This window comes from Sitophilus oryzae, unplaced genomic scaffold (assembly GCF_002938485.1).
Source record: "Sitophilus oryzae breed Bouriz unplaced genomic scaffold, Soryzae_2.0 scaffold_1063_pilon_pilon, whole genome shotgun sequence".
NCBI classification, from domain to species: Eukaryota; Metazoa; Arthropoda; class Insecta; order Coleoptera; family Curculionidae; genus Sitophilus; species Sitophilus oryzae.
The window spans coordinates 552,009-577,118 of record NW_022145686.1 but is presented as its reverse complement, the minus strand read 5'-3'; the positions used below and the strand labels follow the sequence as shown (position 1 = coordinate 577,118).

At 32.7% G+C, this 25,110-nt stretch overlaps 1 protein-coding gene across 3 annotated transcripts in view; it reads right to left on the bottom strand.

Moving 5' to 3' along the window:
• LOC115878687 (RE1-silencing transcription factor B-like) overlaps positions 1-19,856 on the bottom strand; it is a 31,277-nt gene extending 11,421 nt beyond the window's left edge. The window contains exons 1-3 of one of the 3 annotated variants that reach the window (XM_030895265.1): positions 18,924-19,856; positions 18,303-18,868; positions 13,301-13,501 (exon numbers count right to left, since the gene is read on the bottom strand). In XM_030895265.1, coding sequence (XP_030751125.1) covers positions 13,301-13,501; positions 18,303-18,304 — 203 coding nt within the window. In that variant the 5' untranslated portion in view covers positions 18,305-18,868; positions 18,924-19,856. Of the gene's footprint in view, positions 1-13,300; positions 13,502-18,302 lie in introns of all 3 variants that reach the window. The other 2 variants (XM_030895255.1, XM_030895272.1) reach the window with 2 other exon arrangements.
• Between the last annotated feature and the right edge of the window lie 5,254 nt (positions 19,857-25,110).

The window sequence follows — 25,110 nt, the reverse complement described above, 5'->3', positions numbered from 1 at the left end:
AATATATAGTTTAGTATACTTTGCACTTACCGTTTTCGATATACAGTGGATTTAAAAATGAATTGTTCCAGAATCATTTTAAATGTCTCACCCAATTTAAAATTTTCCTCTTTTCTATTTTAAGATAGTAAAAAGATATTTTAATGTAAATTTTCGCGAGGATGCCGATTTTCTACATTAAAATTTTTTAAATAGTCAATTTTGACAGATACGACGCCATCTTGATTTTTTTTAAATGGAAACCCTCACATATTTTAGCATGGTCCGGTAGACATATTTTAGCTACTTTCAAAAATATATAGTTTAGTATACTTTGCTCTTACCGTTTTCGACATACAGTGGATTTAAAAATGAATTGTTCCAGAATCATTTTAAGTGTCTCACCCAATTTAAAATTTTCCTCTTTTCTATTTTAAGATAGTAAAAAGATATTTTAATGTAATTTTTCGCAAGGATGCCGATTTTCTACATTAAAATTTTTTACAACGTCAATTTTGACAGATACGACGCCATCTTGATTTTTTTAAATGGAAACCCCCACATATTTTAGCATGGTCCGGTAGACATATTTTAGCTAATTTCAAAAATATATAGTTTAGTATACTTTGCTCTTACCGTTTTCGATATACAGTGGATTTAAAAATGAATTGTTCCAGAATCATTTAAGTGTCTCACCCAATTTAAAATTTTCCTCTTTTCTATTTTAAGATAGTAAAAAGATATTTTAATGTAATTTTTCGCGAGAATGCCGATTTTCTACAATAAAATTTTTTACAACGTCAATTTTGACAGATACGACGCCATCTTGATTTTTTTTAAATGGAAACCCCCACATATTTTAGCATGGTCCGGTAGACATGCTTTAGCTAATTTCAAAAATATATAGTTTAGTATACTTTGCACTTACCGTTTTCGATATACAGTGGATTTAAAAATGAATTGTTCCAGAATCATTTTAAGTGTCTCACCCAATTTAAAATTTTAAGATAGTAAAAAGATATTTTAATGTAATTTTTCGCGAGGATGCTGAATTTCTACACCAAAATTTTTTAAATCGTCAATTTTGACAGATACGACGCCATCTTGATTTTTTTTAAATGGAAACCCCCACATATTTTAGCATGGTCCGGTAGACATATTTTAGCTAATTTCAAAAATATATAGTTTAGTATACTTTGCACTTGCCGTTTTCGGTATACAGTGGATTTAAAAATGAATTGTTCCAGAATCATTTTAAGTGTCTCACCCAATTTAAAATTTTAAGATAGTAAAAAGATATTCTAATGTAATTTTTCGCGAGGATGCTGAATTTCTACACCAAATTTTTTTAAATAGTCAATTTTGACAGATACGACGCCATCTTGATTTTTTTTAAATAGAAACCACATCAAATTTTAACACCGCCCGGTAGACAAATTTTAGCTAATTTCAAAAATATATAGTTTAGTATACTTTGCATTTACCGTTTTCTATATACAGGGGGTTGAAATCAAGAATTCCTCTAATTTTTATGTATTTGAATATGAATGCCATTCACTTACAACTGAGTGGTATTTGTATCCAAATGCATGAAATTTACGTAAATTGAGCTATCTTATGATAAATGACTAGCAGTTTAAAACTAAATTTTCATTTTTTTTATATACAGGGTGGTCCGAACTGTATTCCGGAAACTTCGGCAGCATACTCTGCAGATAAAAATAAGTAAAAAAGTTCATATAAATATATGTCCTACAATACTTAGTTTCGGAGATACTGGGTGTAGAAGTTTCATTTTTATTTCGATTTTTTCGAATTAATTTCTGAAGTAACGTCAATATTTGGCTGAAAATTCGTGTCTGGGAGTTTTTTGACATGAAAAATTCACAGTCCTTTACAAAGATGCAACCGGGGGGCATTAAAAATGATGAATAAAAACGTAAAAATATGTTTAGTGTTAATATGAGTGTACATACATATGTTTAAATAACGAACTTAACAAAAAACAACAGTAAAGATTCACTGAAAAAGTAGTAATGTTAACATTAAATAAAACATTATCAATAATAAATATAATAAATATATAATAATTATGCGATCGCACCTATCCGTAAAACAAACAAGCAAAAAAACAAAATAGCATACAAAACATCAGGTTAACATGATGACAGATCATGATCGATGACAGATAAAGAATTCTTACGGAAAGTTACACTTTACGATATAATTTTTCTAACTGTTAAAGGCAAACCCCATTTAAACACAAAACTTTTTAATACCTACTACTGTATCTAAAAGACATACGTTTGCACCACACGGCAATGCTGCAGACCACTAGGTAGACCGGTCGTAGAAATTTATGTTATACAACTTGTAGTCAATCTACACAAATATTATCAAAAGCTTTTTTTCTTTTAAAATGTGTTCAGATTTTGTAAAAAGTATAAGTCAAAATCGCAAAACTTAAATTTGATATGAGTTTCTTAGTTTTTAACTAATATAATGGCGAATTACAAAAAATCCTTTTCAATGAAAATTAATCAGTTAAATAAAATAATTTAATAAATTACTAGCTTTTTCCCGCGACTACGTTCGCGTTCCACCTCGAATCGTTCATGCATTGATTTAAATGATTTTTTACTAATGATAATAATTACTAATAAACAGAGAGCTAGTAGTGAGCATAGATGTTTTTTATTTTTCATCTTCTTTTTATTTATTAAGAGCACTAATACTCTCTTTATAGGTTATTTTTTATTCTTTGAAGGATAATTGAGGAAGATATATTTCGTTATGATGTCACTAAATAAACCCTTGTATAAAATTTTATACTGTCTGGTTTATAATGTTATAGTATTGCATTTTCATACAGCAAACTTTCATTCCCTATTCTACTCCCTAAGTGTATAAATTTCATAAATTCGCTTTATCTTTGGGCCAATTTTTATGTGTATAATCCAGAGGTCACCAAGTTTTATATAAATTTTTACTAACTTTACGCATTTGGTTGATGAATTTCAAAAATTTCTTCTAATTCTTTTTGTAGGATTTCATTCTTCTAGACCAAATAGTAAGGAATTTTCATACAAAAAACTGTTCCGACATAATTTTACTCTCTAAGAGGATGAATTTCCTAAAATCGCTTTGTGTAGCTAATTCACTAATGTCGTTTATACGAACCTTTGTGTTAATATTTATGTATCTATAGCTGGCGGTATGAACTCACTCCTAAAATATCTAAAAACTTAATATATAATCTAACTGACACACCACTGACAATGACAAATAATTTATTTCTAGAGGTATTGTGTGTAGGTGTTTTTCAGGTATGTTTTAGTATTTAGTCGTTTTATACAAAGAAATAGCCATTAAGCACTATAAAAATACTTCATAACAAATCTACACATATATACCTTTCATTTAAAAAAAGAATCAAGATTGGTGAAGCGGTTTCGGCGGGATGGATGCAACAAAAAAACCCTTTGAGCTTTTATATATGTATGGATTAATTATTTTTCCAACATATTTTACTTTGCAAATTTTTATAAATATTCAGACTCGCCAATATCGTAGTCCACCGTGTCCAGCCTGTTTAGCCAAACGTAGGCCGATTCCTCTTCGGCGGCGCGCGGTGTCGTGACCCTGGCCACTTGTGTCTAGCACTAGCAGGCAACTATTAAGCCCGACCAAACACGTTAGAGTTGTTGACAAACACAAATGAATTAACACCCTTCAAATAACCACGCTAACCAACCTGATTGGCAAGCTTTTAATAGTTGACTGCTAGGGCTAGACACTTCTCCCTGGCCGATGGAAGAGTCTTGAAGACGCTCATCTGCGCATAGGAACAAGTTGACTGCGTAGCGTATTGCGTATTAATCGATTCTGAAACTTTCTATCTCATGTATAACATGTTACGCAAGTTTATTATTTTAATCTCGATTTTAATAGATAAATATGTGAAATGCCACCTGAATATCTTCCGCCATGACATGTTTTTACTTTTTTGTTATGGTAAAGTGATTTGTATAAACTTTATTCAATAACGTATATTTTCCTCCATTTTTGATTTTTTAATTTTAAGCGAAAATTAAGTATAACATTTTAGGAAAAAGAAACACTGTAATATTTAAAAGAATAAGAAGAAATTAGTCTTATTTTGAAAGAAAAATATAGAAAAAATTCTATCTATAGAAAAAAGTCTTTATACTAACCAGAATCCGGTGACATATACGCGGTCTCACCGGAAACATTACTTATTACTTCACATAACTTGAAGAATATCTACTTTTAATAATGAACACTTTAGAAATACACCAGTAAAAACATTTATTATTTGCGATTAAAACTCGAATGAAATTATAAATATTAGTTACCTATGTTGTTATAGCTTTTATAGGCCTGTTTAACGACTTAATAAGTTACCTAGCGAAAAAATCTGTGCGCGTACCTACCACTATTGTTACAGGTTAATTTTTTAAAGAAATATGTTACACAAATTAAAAACGCTAAAATTTTAATGATATTACTTGTGCATTATTGGCCTTATAATGCAATTAGTTGCAATTATATCTTCTTTAAATATAATTAGACTTTTTAACGACTTTTGAGTTACTTAGGAAAAATCTGTGCACGTACCTACCACTATTGTTACAGGTTAATTCGTTAAACAAATGTGTTACATATTATTCGTGGCATTAGTGGTATTATATTGGAATCAGCTTGGCATTAGCGGGGCATTATATGAGAAATTTTGGTATTTAATTTGTATTTTTGGCATTACTTTGGCACTAGTATACAGACATTTGTCAGCGGTTTACTCCTTGTAGATAATCAAAAAGTTTTTAGATAAAATTTGCTTTTTATGTCAAATCATTTCTATGAAAAATTACATTAGATTTTTATTAAAGACGCTGGGTAATTAAAACATTGACTAATATAGCTTGTCCACTTTAAATAAGGGGTCACGAAATATCCTCCTTGGAGTGTTTGGGTTAAGGGGTGTATAAAAAATTAATCCTTGTTTTATAATAAAAACCATAAAACATTTATTTGTGAGTAAAATAATGCAATGGTTGGTTATCTCTCCTTTATAATTAGGTGACTAAAAATACACTAAAATAATTAGAATTTTTTTTTTAATTATTTAGTAATTACGTCAATATTAATTAATTGACTTTCTAGTCTATTTTATTTTATGTACAAATATATTATTAAATTTTAATCTAAGCATTAAGTAATAAAACACTTTGTGGCCCTCTTATATCGTAAGAGGTTACGAAATATACTCCTGGTTACACCCCTTACAGAAAACAGTGTAAGGGGTGCAAATAAATTGTATAATCACTGTTTTTTATAATAAAAACTATAAAACATTTCTTATTTGTGAGATTAAAAAAACAAAACAATGTATTGGTTAAAATAAGTACATTCAATACATGTATTGTGTTAGACATTTATATGGCCCAGTATATTTTTGTTTAACAAACCAATCAGGAGAAAATCCAAAACCTACCGTTATAGGAGGTATAAGATGATTAAACTTATATAATGACAACTACTTATCGGATAACAAATTAATTACTACTGTCAGCTACTGTCTAGGTAGAATATACTTAGAGTACTTACACCTACCTATGATGTAGGTAGATTAAAGCTTATTTTGACTTTACGTCTCACTTCGGTGTCACAACCTGAATTTTTCAGGGATGGAAGTATAGTACATGATATGGGGACCCTTATTCCGAAAGTAGTACAAAATTAGACCGGGTAAAAGGGCACTATCATCAAAAATCGATATATTAATACCACCGTATAGAGAAAACAAATACTTATTTTTTGATCCAGTACACAATAAAGTCTTCGTAGGGAGTAATTTTTATAATTATTTACAAAAAGCATTTCCATTAGCGCTTATGACCAAAAAACTTTAAATATGAATAACTCATTTCAATCATGCGAAAATTTGGTTTAAAATAGCCTTTTTTAATATAACTTTCATTTAACGAAAAACGAAGGCCTAAATGAAAAAAGAAACAATTTAAAAGTTTCGCTTATGTCTTGACAAGGTATCAAAGCAAACCCCATATTTTTTGCTTTTAAACTAATAAAGATATATCAATAAACAATTAGCGATGTAATGGTTTTTGCGCGCGCTGGCCGACTGCCGCCGCTGTGCCGAGATTTCCTATACCCTTGTATATATGACGTCATGGTGTAGCAAATGTAGCATTTTAATTCGATTTGGGCTCCCATATATAGGATAACAGAAACATTTTCAATGTTAAAACTTGATTCTGATGTCAATATGACTCTTATTTGTAGGGGGCGCCACCTACATGTGTTTTAACTGTTTTGAAAAGTAATAACTTTTCGCCCATACCTGTATAAAACTACTGAGTAAAAAAATATACATTTTCTTGAGTTGAGTAGATAGATATTTGGTAGTAAAAATAGATAGATATTTGGCGGAAATAATAAATGTGGGAAATTTTATTTTTTTTAAATTTATTATAATTTTTTCTGCGGAAAAATGATGATAAAACAGTTTCTGTTGAACTTTTGGCAAAAAACATTTCAAGTTTATGATTTCAGTCTAGTAACTCCACATCTTTAGTATCTGTCAATGATAACAGGTATTGATAATTTCGATTCCCAATATCTCGAGAACCATTACTCGTAACAATTTTTACCAACAGACCTTTTTTAGGTAAAAATCGTTATAAATGAATATTTTTTCACTCAGTAGTTTTATAGTACGTACACTCAGTAGTAAGGACGAAAAGTTATTACTCTTCAAAACAGTTAAAACACGTGTATGTGGCGCCCCCTAGAAATTGAATTTATATTGACATCAAAATCAAATTTCTCATATCAAAAATCTCCCAGACACCAATTTTCATCAAAGTATTAACGTTACTTCATAAATTATTTGGAAAATATCGAAATAAAAATGATACTTCTACTCCCTCTATCTCCGAAACTAAGCATGTTAGGACATTTATACGAACTTTTTTACTTATTTTTATCTGCAAAATATGCTGCCAAAGTTTCCGGAATCACCCCGTATGTAAAGGTCATATTGAAGAAGAATCAAAGTATAAATAAATAAAAAAATTTAAGCGTCGTAATTGTCAAATTTTACATTTTCAAGAATTTTAAAATTCGAAAATTGTAAACTGGATGAGTCACTTAAAATAATTCTAAAGATTTCATTTTTAAATGCACTGTATATCAAAAACGGTAAGTGCAAAGTATACTAAACTATATATTTTTGAAATTAACTAAAATATGTCTACCGGACCAAGTTAAAATATGATGGGGTTTCCATTTAAAAAAAACAAGATGGCGTCGTATCTGTCAAAATTGACGTTTTAAAAAATTTTAATGTAGAAAATCGGCATCCTCGCGAAAAATTACATTGAAATATCTTTTTACTATCTTAAAATAGAGAAGAGGAAAATTTTAAATTGGGTGAGACACTTAAAATGATTCTGGAACAATTCATTTTTAAATCCACTGTATATCGAAAACGGCAAGTGCAAAGTATACTAAACTATATATTTTTGAAATTAGCTAAAATATGTCTACCGGACCATGCTAAAATATGATAGGGTTTCCATTTAAAAAAAATCAAGATGGCGTCGTATCTGTCAAAATTGACGTTTTAAAAAATTTTAATGTAGAAAATAAATGTAATGTCGCGGACGGCATCCTCGCGAAAAATTACATTGAAATATCTTTTTACTATCTTAAAATAGAGAAGAGGAAAATTTTAAATTGGGTGAGACACTTAAAATGATTCTGGAACAATTCATATTTAAATCCACTGTATATCGAAAACGGTAAGAGCAAAGTATACTAAACTATATATATTTGAAATTAGCTAAAATATGTCTACCGGACCAAGTTAAAATATGATGGGGTTTCCATTTAAAAAAAATCAAGATGGCGTCGTATCTGTCAAAATTGACGTTGTAAAAAATTTTAATGTAGAAAATCGGCATCCTCGCGAAAAATTACATTAAAATATATTTTTACTATCTTAAAATAGAAAAGAGGAAAATTTTAAATTGGGTGAGACACTTAAAATGATTCTGGAACAATTCATTTTTAAATCCACTGTATATCGAAAACGGTAAGAGCAAAGTATACCAAACTATATATTTTTGAAATTAGCTAAAATATGTCTACCGGACCATGCTAAAATATGTAGGGGTTTACATTTTAAAAAAATCAAGATGGCGTCGTATCTGTCAAAATTGACGTTGTAAAAAATTTTAATGTAGAAAATCGGCATCCTCGCGAAAAATTACATTAAAATATCTTTTTACTATCTTAAAATAGAAAAGAGGAAAATTTTAAATTGGGTGAGACACTTAAAATGATTCTGGAACAATTCATTTTTAAATCCACTGTATATCGAAAACGGCAAGTGCAAAGTATACTTAACAATATATTTTTGAAATTAGCTAAAATATGTCTACCGGACCATGCTAAAATATGATAGGGTTTCCATTTAAAAAAAATCAAAATGGCGTCGTATCTGTCAAAATTGACGTTTTAAAAAATTTTAATGTAGAAAATCTGCATCCTCGCGAAAAATTACATTGAAATATCTTTTTATTATCTTGAAATAGAGAAGAGGAAAATTTTAAATTGGGTGAGACACTTTAAATGATTCTGGAACAATTCATATTTAAATCCACTGTATATCGAAAACCGTAAGTGCAAAGTATACTAAACTATATATTTTTGAAATTAGCTAAAATATGTCTACCGGACCATGCTAAAATATGATAGGGTTTACATTTAAAAAAAATCAAGATGGCGTCGTATCTGTCAAAATTGACGTTTTAAAAAATTTTAATGTAGAAAATAAATGTAATGTCGCGGACGGCATCCTCGCGAAAAATTACATTGAAATATCTTTTTACTATCTTAAAATAGAGAAGAGGAAAATTTTAAATTGGGTGAGACACTTAAAATGATTCTGGAACAATTCATATTTAAATCCACTGTATATCGAAAACGGTAAGAGCAAAGTATACTAAACTATATATTTTTGAAATTAACTAAAATATGTCTACCGGACCAAGTTAAAATGTGATGGGGTTTCCATTTAAAAATAAATCAAAATGGCGTCGTATCTGTCAAAATTGACGTTTTAAAAAATTTTAATGTAGAAAATCGGCATCCTCGCGAAAAATTACATTGAAATATCTTTTTACTATCTTAAAATAGAGAAGAGGAAAATTTTAAATTGGGTGAGACACTTAAAATGATTCTGGAACAATTCATATTTAAATCCACTGTATATCGAAAACGGTAAGAGCAAAGTATACTAAACTATATATTTTTGAAATTAACTAAAATATGTCTACCGGACCAAGTTAAAATATGATGGGGTTTCCATTTAAAAAAAATCAAAATGGCGTCGTATCTGTCAAAATTGACGTTTTAAAAAATTTTAATGTAGAAAATCGGCATCCTCGCGAAAAATTACATTGAAATATCTTTTTACTATCTTAAAATAGAGAAGAGGAAAATTTTAAATTGGGTGAGACACTTAAAATGATTCTGGAACAATTCATATTTAAATCCACTGTATATCGAAAACGGTAAGAGCAAAGTATACTAAACTATATATATTTGAAATTAGCTAAAATATGTCTACCGGACCATGCTAAAATATGATAGGGTTTCCATTTAAAAAAAAATCAAGATGGCGTCGTATCTGTCAAAATTGACGTTTTAAAAAATTTTAATGCAGAAAATCGGCATCCTCGCGAAAAATTACATTGAAATATCTTTTTACTATCTTAAAATAGAGAAGAAGAAAATTTTAAATTGGTTGAGACACTTAAAATGATTCTGGAACAATTCATTTTTAAATCCACTGTATATCCAAAACGGTAAGTGCAAAGTTTAGTATACTATATATTTTAGAAATTAGCTAAAATATGTCTACCAGACCATGCTAAAATATGTGGGGGTTTCCATTTAAAAAAAATCAAGATGGCGTCGTATCTGTCAAAATTGACGTTTTAAAAAATTTTGGTGTAGAGATCGGCATCCTCGTGAAAAATTACATTAGGAAATCTTTCTATTATCTTTAAATACCAAACAGGAAAATTATAAATCGAGTGAGACACTTAAAATGATGTCCCTGTACACACCGATTTTACGTTTCTAGTTTCTACCCATCTAAAATAGGTTAAATCGCCTTTAACGCCGAAACGGCACCATTAAATGAAATAAGGTGGCCGTTTTCCGTATTGTCAACTTCAAAAATTTGTAAATCGATACCAACATCGATAATGTAAGATTTGCTGACCTGGATATTAATTATTTGAATCTTTCAATTGGCGTGATTTTCCTTATTCAATGTTAATTAGATCTGATCAATATTGTTGTGCTGAATATAATCAGATTAAATAAATTAAAAAACCAGAGTCGGACTTCAAATTATTTTAAATAACAGTTAAATACTTTTGTTACTGTAAAGGTACCCAAAACAAAAAAAAGTATCAAGTGTGGCATATCATTGTACTCAGGAGACCGAGTTCTTTCAAAACCTGAAATAAAAATTGCAGGTCCGTATTTAAAAAAATTATGTTGGCCTCTGTATCTCACAAATTATCAGCTAATTTGAAAATCTAAAAATACCATTAGATAGCTCTAATAAAATGGCTATGAGAACGCGCAAGTAGTTTTTTAATTTTCTGAAAAGTAACGACAGGAAAAAATAAAATTGATTTTCAAAAAAATCCGTTTTTTTTTCAAAAAACTCACAGAATACCACTTCTTAAGTAATTACATAAAGAGTTGGCCGGAACGCGAAAAAGTTCATTCCTCCGCATGTATTTCTTCACGTAAAAGGCTAATGTGATGCTTTTTTGCAACTTTTATTGTACGGTTTATTATTCAGAACGATCGTGTGACGAAAATGTCAATGTCACTTTAATGCGTTTATCAGTAAAATTGGTAAATATTACCATGCTTCCTCTTTCGATTTCTGTCATACTACTGGACCGAATTTAACGAATTGAAAGTCATTATACGCAGAATTTAATGGTCTTTAATTTTTGTAATAGTGTAATATTGTCTAGAACGCAACGTTTCGCAATTATATACGAAAATCTGAAAAAAGTCGAAGAATTTTACCATCTTTTGATCCTCCTGAGTCGAGCGGCAGTCGAGCAATTGTTCAAAACTAGGATACTTATCTTTCATGTCAACTGAACAAAGCAAAACCATAATTAGCTTTCCAACACTTTTTTCCAAGTGGCCTAAATATGGATATTAATAGTTAAGCTTTTTTGACATACTATATACTATCCATTTGTTAAATAATAAATAACAATTAGATATATCATTATTAGTTTACTAGCTTTTCCTCGGAACCTCATTTGCGTTACACCTCGAATCTTTTTACGTTAACAAAACAATCTGAAAATGTATAAACCGCTGTTTATTTTTTCATACCCTTTATATGACTTTATCAAACTTTACATATCAAAAGTATAAATTTTGATAATATTCTTGAATAAACGCTCTGAAATAAACTCTAAAATACAAAATCTTAATAGTTCTGATAAATTATAAAAATGAAATTGATCTTCTTTGCAGATCAATTTTCGCCTCAAAAATATTTTGTAATTTTAAAATTAATAATGTCTTTTAAAATTCATAAAATTCATAATCTGTCGGTCACGAAGTTTTATATAAAATTTTACTAACTTTACCTATGTAGGGGACAAATTGCGAAAATCTCTTCTTGAAAAAGAGTTCACTCAAGGATCGTTTTGTGCAAAGTTTCACACTTCTAGACCAGATAGCAAGGAATTTTCATTCAACAAACTTTTCAATACAATTTTACAGCCTGAGGAGGAATTTCCTAAAATCGCTTTGTCCAGCTAATAAACTAATTACATCATTTATAATTTATATGTGTAAACTGACCGCTAATACAAATAAAAACTAACAAAAGTTCAAACTTGGTCCAAACTACAAGTTATCCAGCTGACACATCAGTGACAATGACAAATAATCTCTCAAGGTATTGTGCAATTGTGTGTAGGTGTTCATCAGGTATTTTTTTAACATTTATTCGTTTTATATAAAGAAATGGCGATTAAACAATACCAAAATGTTTTATAACAAATCTAGATATTTATACCTTTTATTTAAAAAAAGAATCATCAAAATTGGTGAAGCGGTCGGCGGGATGGATGTAACAAAGAAACCCTTTGAGCTTTTATACCGTATGATCGAATAAAAACGGCGTCCAGTTGGCTTGGAAATGACGATCGATGACATTTCCTATATAAATTTACATATAAAATGACAGCGATCTTCATTTCATAGCCATCGCTGACGCCGTTTTTATTCGATCATACGGTATATGTATATGAAGGATTTCTTGTACTAATCGTGATTAAAGTATTTGAAATAAATATAAACTCAAAAAACCGCTTATAATATACAAAATTAATTTTCTACGTCTGGACATATGTAAAAAGTGTAGAAATTTAGTTGGTATAGAAAATTAATTTTCTACGTATAGAAAATACGGCAGAGTAAATAATTTTTTCTACCTACCCTGTCCCATATTTTATAAAAAGGATTGGAAGAAAATTAATTAAGAAAACTGGTATTGAACTTTTTTTAGAATACTGGGTCACCTTGTATTACCTTGTACAATGTTAGGGTAATTATACAAGAAGTATACATATATGATTTAGGAATAAAGGTGGATTTTCATGCATACGTCCTCCGTTGATACGATCATCCGACGACGCGACGGACTGATTGAGTATTTTCGCGCCAGTTTTCATCTGAAAATTTTTAATTCATGCCCGTCAACAAAGAATGTTAAAATAAATTTAACTTTTCGTACGATAACGGATGTTTTGACAATTTTTTGACAAATTTAACCTAACAATACTTTTTTGTTGACAAATTTGGGGTATTTATTTCGTATCGAGAAGTGGTAAATTCTCTTTTCAGTTCTGATTTTACAGTATAATTTTGCATTTTAAGGAGTTGCAAAAAATTACCGAAAAGTAAAACTGACGGAAACGGTTATAGAAATGAAAACAAAAAATGACATATTTTGAATTGCCATTGTCAAATATTGTTGACCAATCACAAGCGATTCATATTATCCGATAAATGGAGGCATGAAAATTAAATAAATTTAGAAACTACGGAATTTCCTAACCAATCGAAATCTTTAAATTCAACTAATAAAATTAATATTGTATCATCGTGTCGTCGAATATCGTACGCTTTAATTCTTAGCTAACAATAAATTTACCTGGAATCAATATGATTATCCTCAATGTGATGTTTTAAGCCCTGTTTTGATATATATGGTTTGTCACAGTGCGCACAAGTAAACATCTCTCGATCTACCGGTGCCAAGTGAATTTTCTGGTGTTTTTCAAAACGTGTACTACGTATTGTTTGGTAGCCACAAATGGAACATCTTAGAATGGTTTTCTGCGCATCCTCTGACCTAATAAAATCAGTTTTAAATTGTATTGTAATTGCGTAGAAGAATTCTAAATTGCAGTAATAACAAGTAAGACAAAGATAACAATAATGCGGTTGTTAAACCCCATACTCACTATGCGCTCATTCATATATTTGATGCGTCCATAGTGAGCATGATGTGGTTCATCGATGCGATTCGTCAGTTCGTTTGGAAATTCATCGATCGTGTTCGTGATATTTCTTTTGATGGTTCGTCCAAAAACCGAAATTCCGTCAAACAGCCGCACAACCGATCGCATCGAGGCATTAACAAACCACATCATCGCATAGTGAGTATGAACAAGTATGGAGCTTTACGGGCGACAGTTGGTTAAACATAAGGTAGGTGGGAATAAACTTTTAAAATTTACCAGGTACACCAACAGAATTTGGAATGTTATGTGAGCTATTATTCTAGAACTATATATATTCTAAAGGACTGTTCGATTGCATCAAATCGTCGCCGTGGATGCTTACGTCAAACACAAGTGCGTACAGCCATCTCCACAAAAAGTATAATTTTTACTCCTAATAAAATATACTATTTTTTTCAAACGTCATTAAAGTATTAATTTTTGCGACGTCATTGACAATATAAAACACTCATTTTTACGAAAAGTAAAGCATTTTTACGCCTAAGCAAAAGTTCAAAAATATATTATTAACCTGACATAAAATGTCAAACATGACAATTAATGTCATTTATTAGAGATAGATTGGGCACTGATATAAAACAAATAGGTCCGTCATTTAGAGACACCTGGTGATCCAGAAGAAACTAATGAAGAGTTTTGGCATAACATAATTTTAGCGTTCCGTTCAGGGACCGGCAATGCTGGTACGGGTACGGTGAACCCGAGGTGCCCTAGCTAGGCTCTCTCCCACTCCCAGGGGGATCCTTTCCAAGCTTCCTTAATTTCCCATCTTTATCCAACCCTTTACTCTGAGCAAAGGGTATCCCTGACCTACCCTTTTCCTCAAAGGTCGTTTCATGCTGTGGCTGCGCTGGGAGTACTAAGTACCGCCTTCCACGGAAAAAGTTGATGTGAGCTTGCTCTGCCGAGGCGTAAGCTGCAGTATGGAACAGTGAGCAGCCGCTTCGGACCCTGACCAGGAAGTACGCACTGAATGTGAGGATCGGACCTCACATCGCTCCGGGCGAGTCCCCGTCCGTCTGGATTCCGGGACGGGGAAAACGAAGACTGGGCCTCAGGGAACTGGGGTAGGAACTTACTCCGAGGGTATACCCGTTCCCAGTAATTTCGGCCCGCCCCTTTGCGTACGATGCGCTGTTGACTTCAAAGCATGGATAATATTGATAATAGAAACATGGTAAAGAGTCAATCGCCGAGTGTAAAATCGGGCGTTAGTGGTTTGTCAGAAGGGCATGGTAACCTACCATCGACACAGTTGGAGACTGAACTTGAAATCGCGACCAACGTGGACCCCTTTGTAAGAAGAGACTCAATAAGTAGAACTCCACCTAGATCTCGAACAAACTCTCTGCCGGATTATCGAAGCATAGTGGTGCCTGGCAATGTACAGAGCGAACAAGAACAGCCTAGTAAACGTAAACGTATGGATCAAGCTTCTGAATTTACTAGAATAACGGGAACTAAAGCATTCGATGGGAGGGAAACGATTGAGAGAATATATAAGCAGATTAAGGCACTAGACAAAGTGATCCGAGACTCATACAACCCAAAAAGGGAAGTAAAAGAGGCAGTAACTAAGCTTGCTTTTCAAGCTGAAATACTCCATTCAAAGAAATTTGAGGAATGGCTGTCGTCTGGTCATACTGGCAACATGGAGGAGAGGCTAAAGAAATCTCAGGAGGAAAATAAAGCGCTCCGGGAGCAAATAAAGCTCACGCAAGAAACCAGAGAACAGGGTAGTATAAACGATACGACCCAATGTGTAGCATGCAGAGAAGCCTGTAAAAAAGTCGAGACGAGAAGGTTACTTCGTCGAAACGAGACCTATGAAGCCTTCCAGGAGGTACATGAAGAAATCTGGACTGATGATATTTTCCCCAAGGTACCAACTCAACAGGAGAATATATGGGAAGCACCAGCTGAATTTGATTTGATCCTACCTTGTTATAAAGATATCGTGGGCGTTGACAATCATATCAGAGCCGCAGTAAATAAATTCGGCGGGGTAGAGGTTCTCAAAAAACAGTGTAGAAGTACTGGGGATATTGCCACCATGAGACATGCGCTGGAGTTTCCCGATGGCAAGGGAAATTACACGTCCATAAAGAGGACAATATACTATCCTATAATAAGTGAGAATGGATCAGATCAAGCCTCTTCAGATGAAGGGATATTCAATTCACTGAAACAAGTCAAGGAGAGTGCATTGAAATCCGGGAGAGTAAAGATGGCAATTCCTCTTCTGGAGGGGGTAACTGGTACCATACTTCACAGGATGGCCGGCTTTATTTTCGCAGACTCTGGACTGGAAATTGTAAGTTATGCCTCTACTTTTAAAAGAGATACCAGGACGCGGAAACAGGACCTGACCCAGATAAATGTAAACCCCACTACGCCTAGAAGACCAAAGGACGATTTGTTACTTAAAATGGAAGGCTGTAGCTATGCGGACCTGCTCAAGACAGTCAAGCAGACGATAAATCCACGAGAAATTGGAGTGGAAATTAAAGACATTCAGCGAACTAAGAAGGGAGATCTCATGATTAAGGTTAGCAATGGGTCTGATAAGACTGATATCCTCAAGACCGAGATAAAGGGTAGACTACCCGGAATAACAGCTTCAACGCTTAGCTCTAAGAAAATACTCCATATCAAAGGTATGGATGAGCTGACAACGGCGGAGGAGATCAGGGAGGATATAGTGAAGGCAACAGGCTGCACTCTGGATAAAGTAGAAGTGAGAGCTCTACGTCCAACGTTCAGGAACAAACAGAACGCCACCATCATTGCTAACGACCTAGAAGCAAATAGGCTGATTGAGATGAAAGTCCTGAAAATCGGATGGGTAGACTGCCGTATCGTCGAACGCCAGAGAGATGAAAGGTGCTACAAGTGCTGGGAGCCGGGACACGTCAGGACGGAATGTAAAGGCCCCGATCGAGAACACCTATGCATGAGATGTGGAGAAGAAGGCCACAAAGCGGGATCCTGCAGTAACCCATCTTTCTGTCTGCAGTGTAAGCAACAGGGCCATCAAACTGGTAGCCGGGCTTGTAAGGGCACTATACAAAGTCAACAATAATGAAATTACTGCAGATCAACACCAACAGAAGCCCTAGAGCACATGATATTAAGAACAATCTAAATTTTGACACCAGCCATACCGTCTTTAATCAGAAATGTCCAATATACTGCAGATTGGTGGAGTTGGAGAAGTCGATAGTTTTGTATGAAGAAGAATAGACTAAATGATTATGAATAGCATAAACAATAATTTAAATATCGGACATGTTAATGCCCGTTCCATTATACATAAGATGAATAGTGTTAAGTATTGTATTATATTAAATAAGTTTGATGTATTTGCCGTTACGGAAACGTGGCTTTCCAGTGCTATTGACAATGAAGTTCTTGAGATTGACGGGTATACTATAGTAAGATGCGACCGCCAGCAGGGTAGGGGCGGGGGAGTTCTCATTTACATCAGCAACGCTATAAGGTATTCTATGTTGGATAACATTGATATAACTTTTCTGAACAGTTGTGGATAGAATTTAAAATTAATAACATAAAAAATATTTTAGGAGTTCTTTACAGGCCTCCAAACTATACTAACTTTAATGCCTTTATTGATGAATTTGAACTAAATATCTCAAGAAATTTATTATTATGTGATAATCTTATGTGCTTGGGCGACTTTAACATAGATATGCTGAGATTGGATTGTTTATATACACAACGCTTTCTTGCTGTATTACAAGTATATAATATCACTCAAATTCTCGATGAGCCAACACGGCGTTACAATAACTGCGCCTCTCTTTTGGATCTTATTCTTTGCTCTGATGATCGGCTGCTCTTGGACAGTAGTGTCGATCCCTCCTGTCAAATAGCTGACCACTTTCTTATTAAATGTCGTATGCGGTTGCGAATACTAAAACCACCGCCTCTCATAGTCACTTATCGGGATTTTAGACTTTTTGATCGTGGCCGTTTCTACTCAGATTTAGTGAATTTGCCTTTAAATAATATTTTCTATCTTCAAAATATTAATGACAAAATAAAATTACTCAATGACTATCTATTGAATTTATATGATCAACATGCCCCTATTAGAAATTCTAGAATCACCAAAAAACGCACACCATGGCTGACTCAAAATATAAAATGCCTTATGCGTCTTCGAGATAAGGCATTAACCAAATATAAAAAACAAAAAACGTCCAATAACTGGGAATGCTACAGACAACTCCGTAACCAGGTGTCTATAGCCATAGAAAATGTAAAGAAAGTTTATCTTGAAAATAACTTTCAGCTGGGAGATTCTAAAAATAATTGGAAATTGTTAAAGAACTTGACATTCATACTAAATCTGCTAGGATTACTATCCCTCCCCAACTCGGTAACGCTGAAGAAATAAATATGTTCTTCATAAACTCTTCAAACTCTTCAGCCCCGGATCCTGACATGTTGGCATTCTACCAACATAATATAAAACAAGGTAGCGGAGATTTTCATTTCCCCTTAGCCACAACTGATGAGGTTTGTTCTGCTCTCTTTTCTATTAAATCAGAGGCTATAGGAATGGATGGAATTGGTCTCTCTATGATATTAAATTGTTGTCCTTACATTATTCCGTTTATTGTTCACTTGGTAAACTACTGCATTGAAACGGCTTCTTTCCCGAGCATCTGGAAAAGTTCCTTTTTATTACCAATTCCTAAGGTTGCATCGCCCACCCAACTATCGGAGCTTAGGCCTATAAGCATATTGCCCACTATGTCTAAAATAGTTGAAAGAATTCTAGAGGGACAGATCAGAAATTATGTTGATAAATATAATTTATTACCTTCTTTTCAGTCCGGTTTTCGCAGAGATTATAGCTGCGCCACAGCTCTGTTAAAGGTGACGGATGACATACTGCAAGCAGCGGATCGTGGTGAACTCACAACACTTGTCTTGCTTGACTATTCTAAGGCCTTCGACAGATTAAACCACCAATTACTTCTGGCTATATTGCAACACCTGGGATTTAAAAACGATGCTTGTAAACTTATCAAAAGTTATCTCACTGGAAGAAGTCAAGCAGTAAAAATCCAAGGACAACAATCTACCTCTAAATGCGTTACAAGTGGTGTGCCTCAAGGTTCCATACTTGGGCCATTGCTATTTACCCTATACACGTCTCAGCTCACCTGCAATTTAAAATATGCTTCTATTCATCTATATGCTGATGACACACAATTGTACCTGTCCTTCCCTCCTTCCGAAATTTTAGTAGCAAATGAGAAATTATCCTCTGATTTGGCTCTCCTCTGTAATATTTCTAAGGCGCACTCCCTGGAACTAAATCCAAAAAAATGCCAACTCCTACTTTTTGGACGGTCCCAATGCAGAGATAGACATGAAAATTTTGTCAAAATAAGCCTGGAGAATGAAGTGTTGAAATGTACTCATGTGGCAAAAAACCTAGGGTTATTCATGGATGTTCGCTTAAGGTTTACAGAGCATATTGACAATTGTATTAAGAAGGCGTTCATTAATTTAAAATTAATATATCGGAGTAAACACCTGCTGAACAGTAACATGAAGAAAATGCTTTGTGACAGCCTTGTTCTGTCACATTTCACGTTTTGTGACGTGCTCTACAGTTCATGCTTACTGTCACGTGACCAAAAGCGAATACAGTATATTCAAAATTATTGTGTGCGAATGATATCTGGGTTGAGAAAATACGATACAGGCATTAGCGCAAAACTGAAAGAAATTAAGTGGCTAGATATGAGTGAGAGAAGACGATTACATAGTCTAGTCCTTTATAATAAAATCATCTTTAAAAAACAACCTGAATACTTGTACCAAAAAATAAAATTTAGATTTGAGGCGCACAATCTAGATCTCCGGCATAAATTCTTGTTAACACCGCCTAAGCATAAAACGACCCTTTTTGAAAGGTCATTTAGCTATAACATAGCAGCTCTCTACAATGATGTCCCTATCAATTTAAAAAGTGCCCCGCCTGAAAAGTTCAGATTGGAAGCTAAAAGACTGATAATAAGCCACGTTTCTTGATAAGTACATTATATTACATATCTATATTTTTTATTATTTTTTTTTGGTTGGTGCTTGTTGGATGTAAGCGGTTTAATTGTAAACTTTAAGATAGACTGTTTTCTTTTTTTTTTGTAATTGAATTTATTGTAGCTCTTTTTTTTGGAAAAAGTAGCAGGGTTTCTTTCTCTATGAATTTATAGGATTGAATATGCATTGTATATTATATGTTTTTTTTTGTAAATGTATAGGTTAAGATAGGAAGCAATGCTTCAACTTCGCCTTTTGTAATACTTATGGATTACAATAAAGACTATTTATTATTATTATTATTATTATTATATATATATATATATATATATATATATATATATATATATATATATATATATATATATTCCATTATTTATATATAAGATTTATAAGATCTATATCTATTAAAATGAGTGACGAAAATATCTTGTATGTCGATTTTGAAGACCCCGAAAATCCCCATAATCTGTAGAGGCCCAGTGTCGAATGAGAAATACCAAGAAATTTCTAATAATAGTAAGTAAGTATTTCTTAATCTATTTTGGAATTTATGTTTTTAATATAAAAATGTTTTCCTAGATTTATTAACAATTCAAGAGTGTTACATGAGGGCCGTGGAGATGCAAAACAGAAAATTAGCCATAGAAATGCATTTGCAAGAGAATAAAATGGGTTCTAACATTTGCAACATAGAGGAGGGTTTTTTATCTAGTCAAAGTCCCGATGACATAAACGATGAAGATGAAAGTATAAATAAAGAATCTGGCTCAAAGAATGGTAAATATAAAAATATACGCACTGTTTACTTTTAGTATTGCAAAATTGCCATTAATAATTTAAAAAAAAATAGGTTTTATCTGGTCTACAAAGATACCTACAGAGAGGGATAGAACTGCCACTGAGAAGAGGCTACTCTTTTTAAAAGATGAAAAATATAAATTAAATTAAGAGACAAAAAAACAAGAAAACTAGATATTTTTCAGTCAGTATATGAATGTTTGGTTAAGGAAGGGTTTAATGTAGCAGAGAACACGACAACGGGTATAGACAGGGTTCAGCAAAAGTGGCGGAACCTTGAAAAAGCATTTATAAAATTTGAGTCAAATAAGAAAAAAACTGGCTCAGGGAAAATAAACCAGCCAGTTTTTTACAGTCTCTTATTTGACATACTGGGAGATAAACATAAGGTGTATCACAACCTAATTTAAAGGATACACTTATAACAAAAAACTCAATTCCATCTGAAGAGATTCCATCTACATCTCAGATGTAGAATGAGTCAGTTACTGTTGCAGTTTGGTTTGAAATGAAAATAGTGAGCAGGATAGAGCCTCTCTCACTACACCGAGAAAATCAGCGCGTCCAAAATCGGTGTTGGAAGATTTCAACAAGACATTGAAGCGCCTAGAAGAAAATCAGGAGAAAAGGTTTAAAAGATTAGAAGATCTTATTGAACAAAACAAAGAAAAAAGGGCAAATGATTTGTTTGAACAATACGTGGATTAAAGCGACATACGCATCTCTTCCTAATTTCTTCAAAAAAGAAATATTTCATATCATTAAAATTATATTAACTATGAGAAATGATTATCTTTACGGGACAATAAGTTTTTTTTCCGAAAGAAAGAAGATTATTATTAAAAATTTTCGCTCAAACAACAAAATTGTAATTACCCTGGCATGTCCTTGAGCCATTCATATCTTTAAAAACGGACGTAATATTAAAGTTGTGTAAAAGTATCTCACCAGCAGTATAATACCGATTTATCTAAGTATTTTCCATGTACCAAGGACCTTGAAGACACAAAAAAAATATTTTTTTCGAAAATATAACAAATATTTATGTCATCCTCAACTTTTCGTGTAATTCCCCTGCCAAATCAAATTTACTGAATTTAGATGCAAAATTTATATTTTCTTCAAGTATGTGATATCTTTGGCAACAATGCAATATCAAATTGTTGCTATGAAAAAGAAAATGTAACGGTCGAATACCATCAGTAGCCGCGTGGCTTTCAAGTAGTAAAGCAGTTTGGGTGCCATTTACTTTGTAATTCCACTGTGTCATCATATTTTTTTGAAAATTAAGTAAAATTTTAAAACTACCTAAATGTTATTTCGTAGAACATTGTAGGATATATTAGAGTAGTATCTATATTTTTTATTATAATTTTTAAATAGATATAAGGGCTTTCTTGCAGATCCGTAATTCCCCTGGCGTAAGCCTGGAATTACGCCTTTAACGGGGGAATTACTTCACCCATTATGAGAATATCTACTGTGAATATTTTGTAAATATACCAAATATATAATACCAGTCTTATTGCAGATTTATGTCACAATGGCTAGACAACCAAAAAAGAGCAGAGAAGAAAGATTAGGAAAGAAAAGAATAGCAGAAAGGGCTAGGTGAAAGAAAAGTGAAGGCAGCAAAAGATATGACCCCGAGGGAAAATCGAGAGGCTAGAAAACGCTGGAGAAAAAATATCAAAACTTTCCGAGCAAAGCAATCTAGTCTCAAAAAAGAAACTCTACGGTTTATGAGAGAAAACTCACCAACGACTTCAGATGCTGATCAAAATTCAAACACTTCAGACAATCAGATTGTGACTGTGGATCAAAGAAAAATAGTTCCGAAAAAAAATTCAGAAGCCATAAGAAAAAAGAGAAATAAAGAAATAAAAAAAGACGAAGAAATAAAACGCCTTAAAATGAAAATAGAAAAATACCGAAAAAGTGCACAGCGCGCAAGATAAAAACGTCAATTGAACAATCCGATAACTCCCAATACGAAAATGTTGTCAAACATTAAGCAACTTTTAGCTAATCCGACTGAATAGGCTAAAAAGCAAATCACAAGAAATTTATTGTTTAGTGAAGCAATGAGGCAACAATTAAAAAAAACTATTCTTCACTTAACACTTCAAATGAAAAAATTTCGTTTACGAAAGCTGTGACGGGCCCAATAGTTCGTAAGTACAAGGTTTGGAAAGACATGGACATTTCCTCAAGAAGACTGAGAACTGCTGCGAGTTCATCAAATTCGTTTATACATTCTAGAAAAAATATAGATATAATAGTAAGTTTAATAGAATTAAGAAGACTGTGATCCGAGTTCTTGCCAGGAGGCATTCTGGAGAGAGCTCGCTAAACTCAAAAGTGATTCACCGAAACGCTGGAGTCGAGGTTAATCGCTGTTGGTGCCTTAATCCAATTATCGTTCGTTTGTTCCGAGAAAACATTAGCCCAGATCGTCAAACTGATCCAGGACCCATTTGTGGCAGAGAAGGTCAGCGCCGGAGAAATCCGAGGACTCAGCTCCTTGTTAGGGATGAACCCCATTAGTATTCTTAACTAGGACTCAAAACGACCGATTAGTATAATATACAGGGTGTTATCCCATCTTAGGGCACATAATATACGATTTCAAAATTGCTTATCAATATCTAATGTTTTATTATTATCGAAAATATTGTAATTTATCTAACCTTACATAAAAAAATACGGGGTGGCCCGTCGAAAACATACCGTAAGGCATTATAGGGTGGGCAAAAATTTTTCGGCAATATCCACAAATACGTCAACTTTGCATACTTTTTGTCTCAAAATGTGTCCCTCTCAAACAAAGTTTCGATATTTTCGAAAAATTCTTGCCCACTCTGTAATGAGTTGTGGTACGGTTTCGTTGGGCTATCCAGTATACAGAGTGTAACAAAAATATACAACATCAAATGTTAAAGATTATAGATGCGATATATTTTAATGCGAATTAAATTGGAAAATGGACCTTAATTGGATATCCTATCTATAATAACAACCACCTACCAACTTTGCTATTCTAGTCATATTCACTTCCAGATAAAATTTCATCGTCATCAGAATTATTGCGGGAAGTTCTGGTCATAGCTGAGGACGGAATTTTAACGGAGCATATTAATAATTTTAAAACATCAGGAGAAAAGGAATCTTTACTTTTTGCTGTAGCTTTCTGTCTATAACTATTTACTAGAGGGTCCGAAGATATTAGCAACATTCTCATTAGGTCATTATTAGAGGCAGCCCGAGAAGTTTTTTGAGTATTAAATTTTCTAAATCTTCGGCAATTAAATTCTTCGGCAATTAAATTCTCTAAATCTTCGGCTTATTGCGTGCTTCTTGGGCTTCCTCTGATAACTGTCCAATTGGCACAATACAGTTTTTAATTATTTCTACGCTATGAACTAAAATTTTATGGACTGTTACTGGCATATAGTACCAAGAATACAAATCTAAATATAATTTTCTGGTTTCTTCTGCATATTCTTTAAAGGTTTCAAGATTAATTTGATATCCAGATGCCAATGCCTGAAGAAGTACACCAAATCTGGTTATTAAATTCTGATCCAAACCTGTTATATCTGCACTTTTTTGAGGATTTTTAAAAAAAATCCTAGCAGTATTGCTATCGTTTGGATTTCCAAAACCTGGCTTTGGCATATCTACAATTACACCTAATTCTGCTTTCATTTTTCTTTGAATCTCCTGTCTACGTTGTTTTACTTCATTTTTTGAAGCTTCATCTTTTACTTGCCATGACTTTACAGTTAATTTATAACTAATGTGCAAAAGACATTCAAATGTTCGTATCCAACAGTGTAATGTAGATAAACCAAAGTCATAGTTTTGGAAATCTTTCTTTGCTTGATATTCCAGGTTCATAGTTTTAGGAGTTGCGCCGCAGATATAACAAGTTTGGGAAGATTTGCTATTAGTTAGTATATTACATATCTTCCCATCAACCATTGTGAGAAGTAGATGATTTATTTTAATAGTAGTTGGGCCCAAATTTGCTGTAGTTGGTAGTAAATTAGCTATTTCATTTTTAATAACATCAGTTTCTCGTTTAACCATTATATCATTTTCTTTTTCAAATAAAAAATTAATGGGTCTACAAAATCTAGTTGACAAAGTTTTTGGGTTCTGCCAGACATATATGTCAGGATTATTATTAGGGTGCATTTTAATGGGAGCTAAAGAAAAAAAAAAGATATTCATCATTGGCATCTGGATTTTCAAATTTTTTCTTATATCTGCTATGACCAGAACTTCCATCGCATCCCCATTTACTAATTAAATTAAATTCATTTATACCAGTTAAAACTAACCTATTAATAACTTCTTGCTGAATTACCACTAGACATTTTGCCGTGTGGTCTAAAAGCCCCTGTAGTGAAAGTTCAGCACGTGTCTCAGAAACCGAGATTTGTTCGATAGGAGGGCAGCATTCTAATTTGGCTTTTTGAATATTATAATATGAAGGGTAGAGTAAATAACCTGCTTCAATAGCTCGCTTTCGCATTAAAATATATGAATT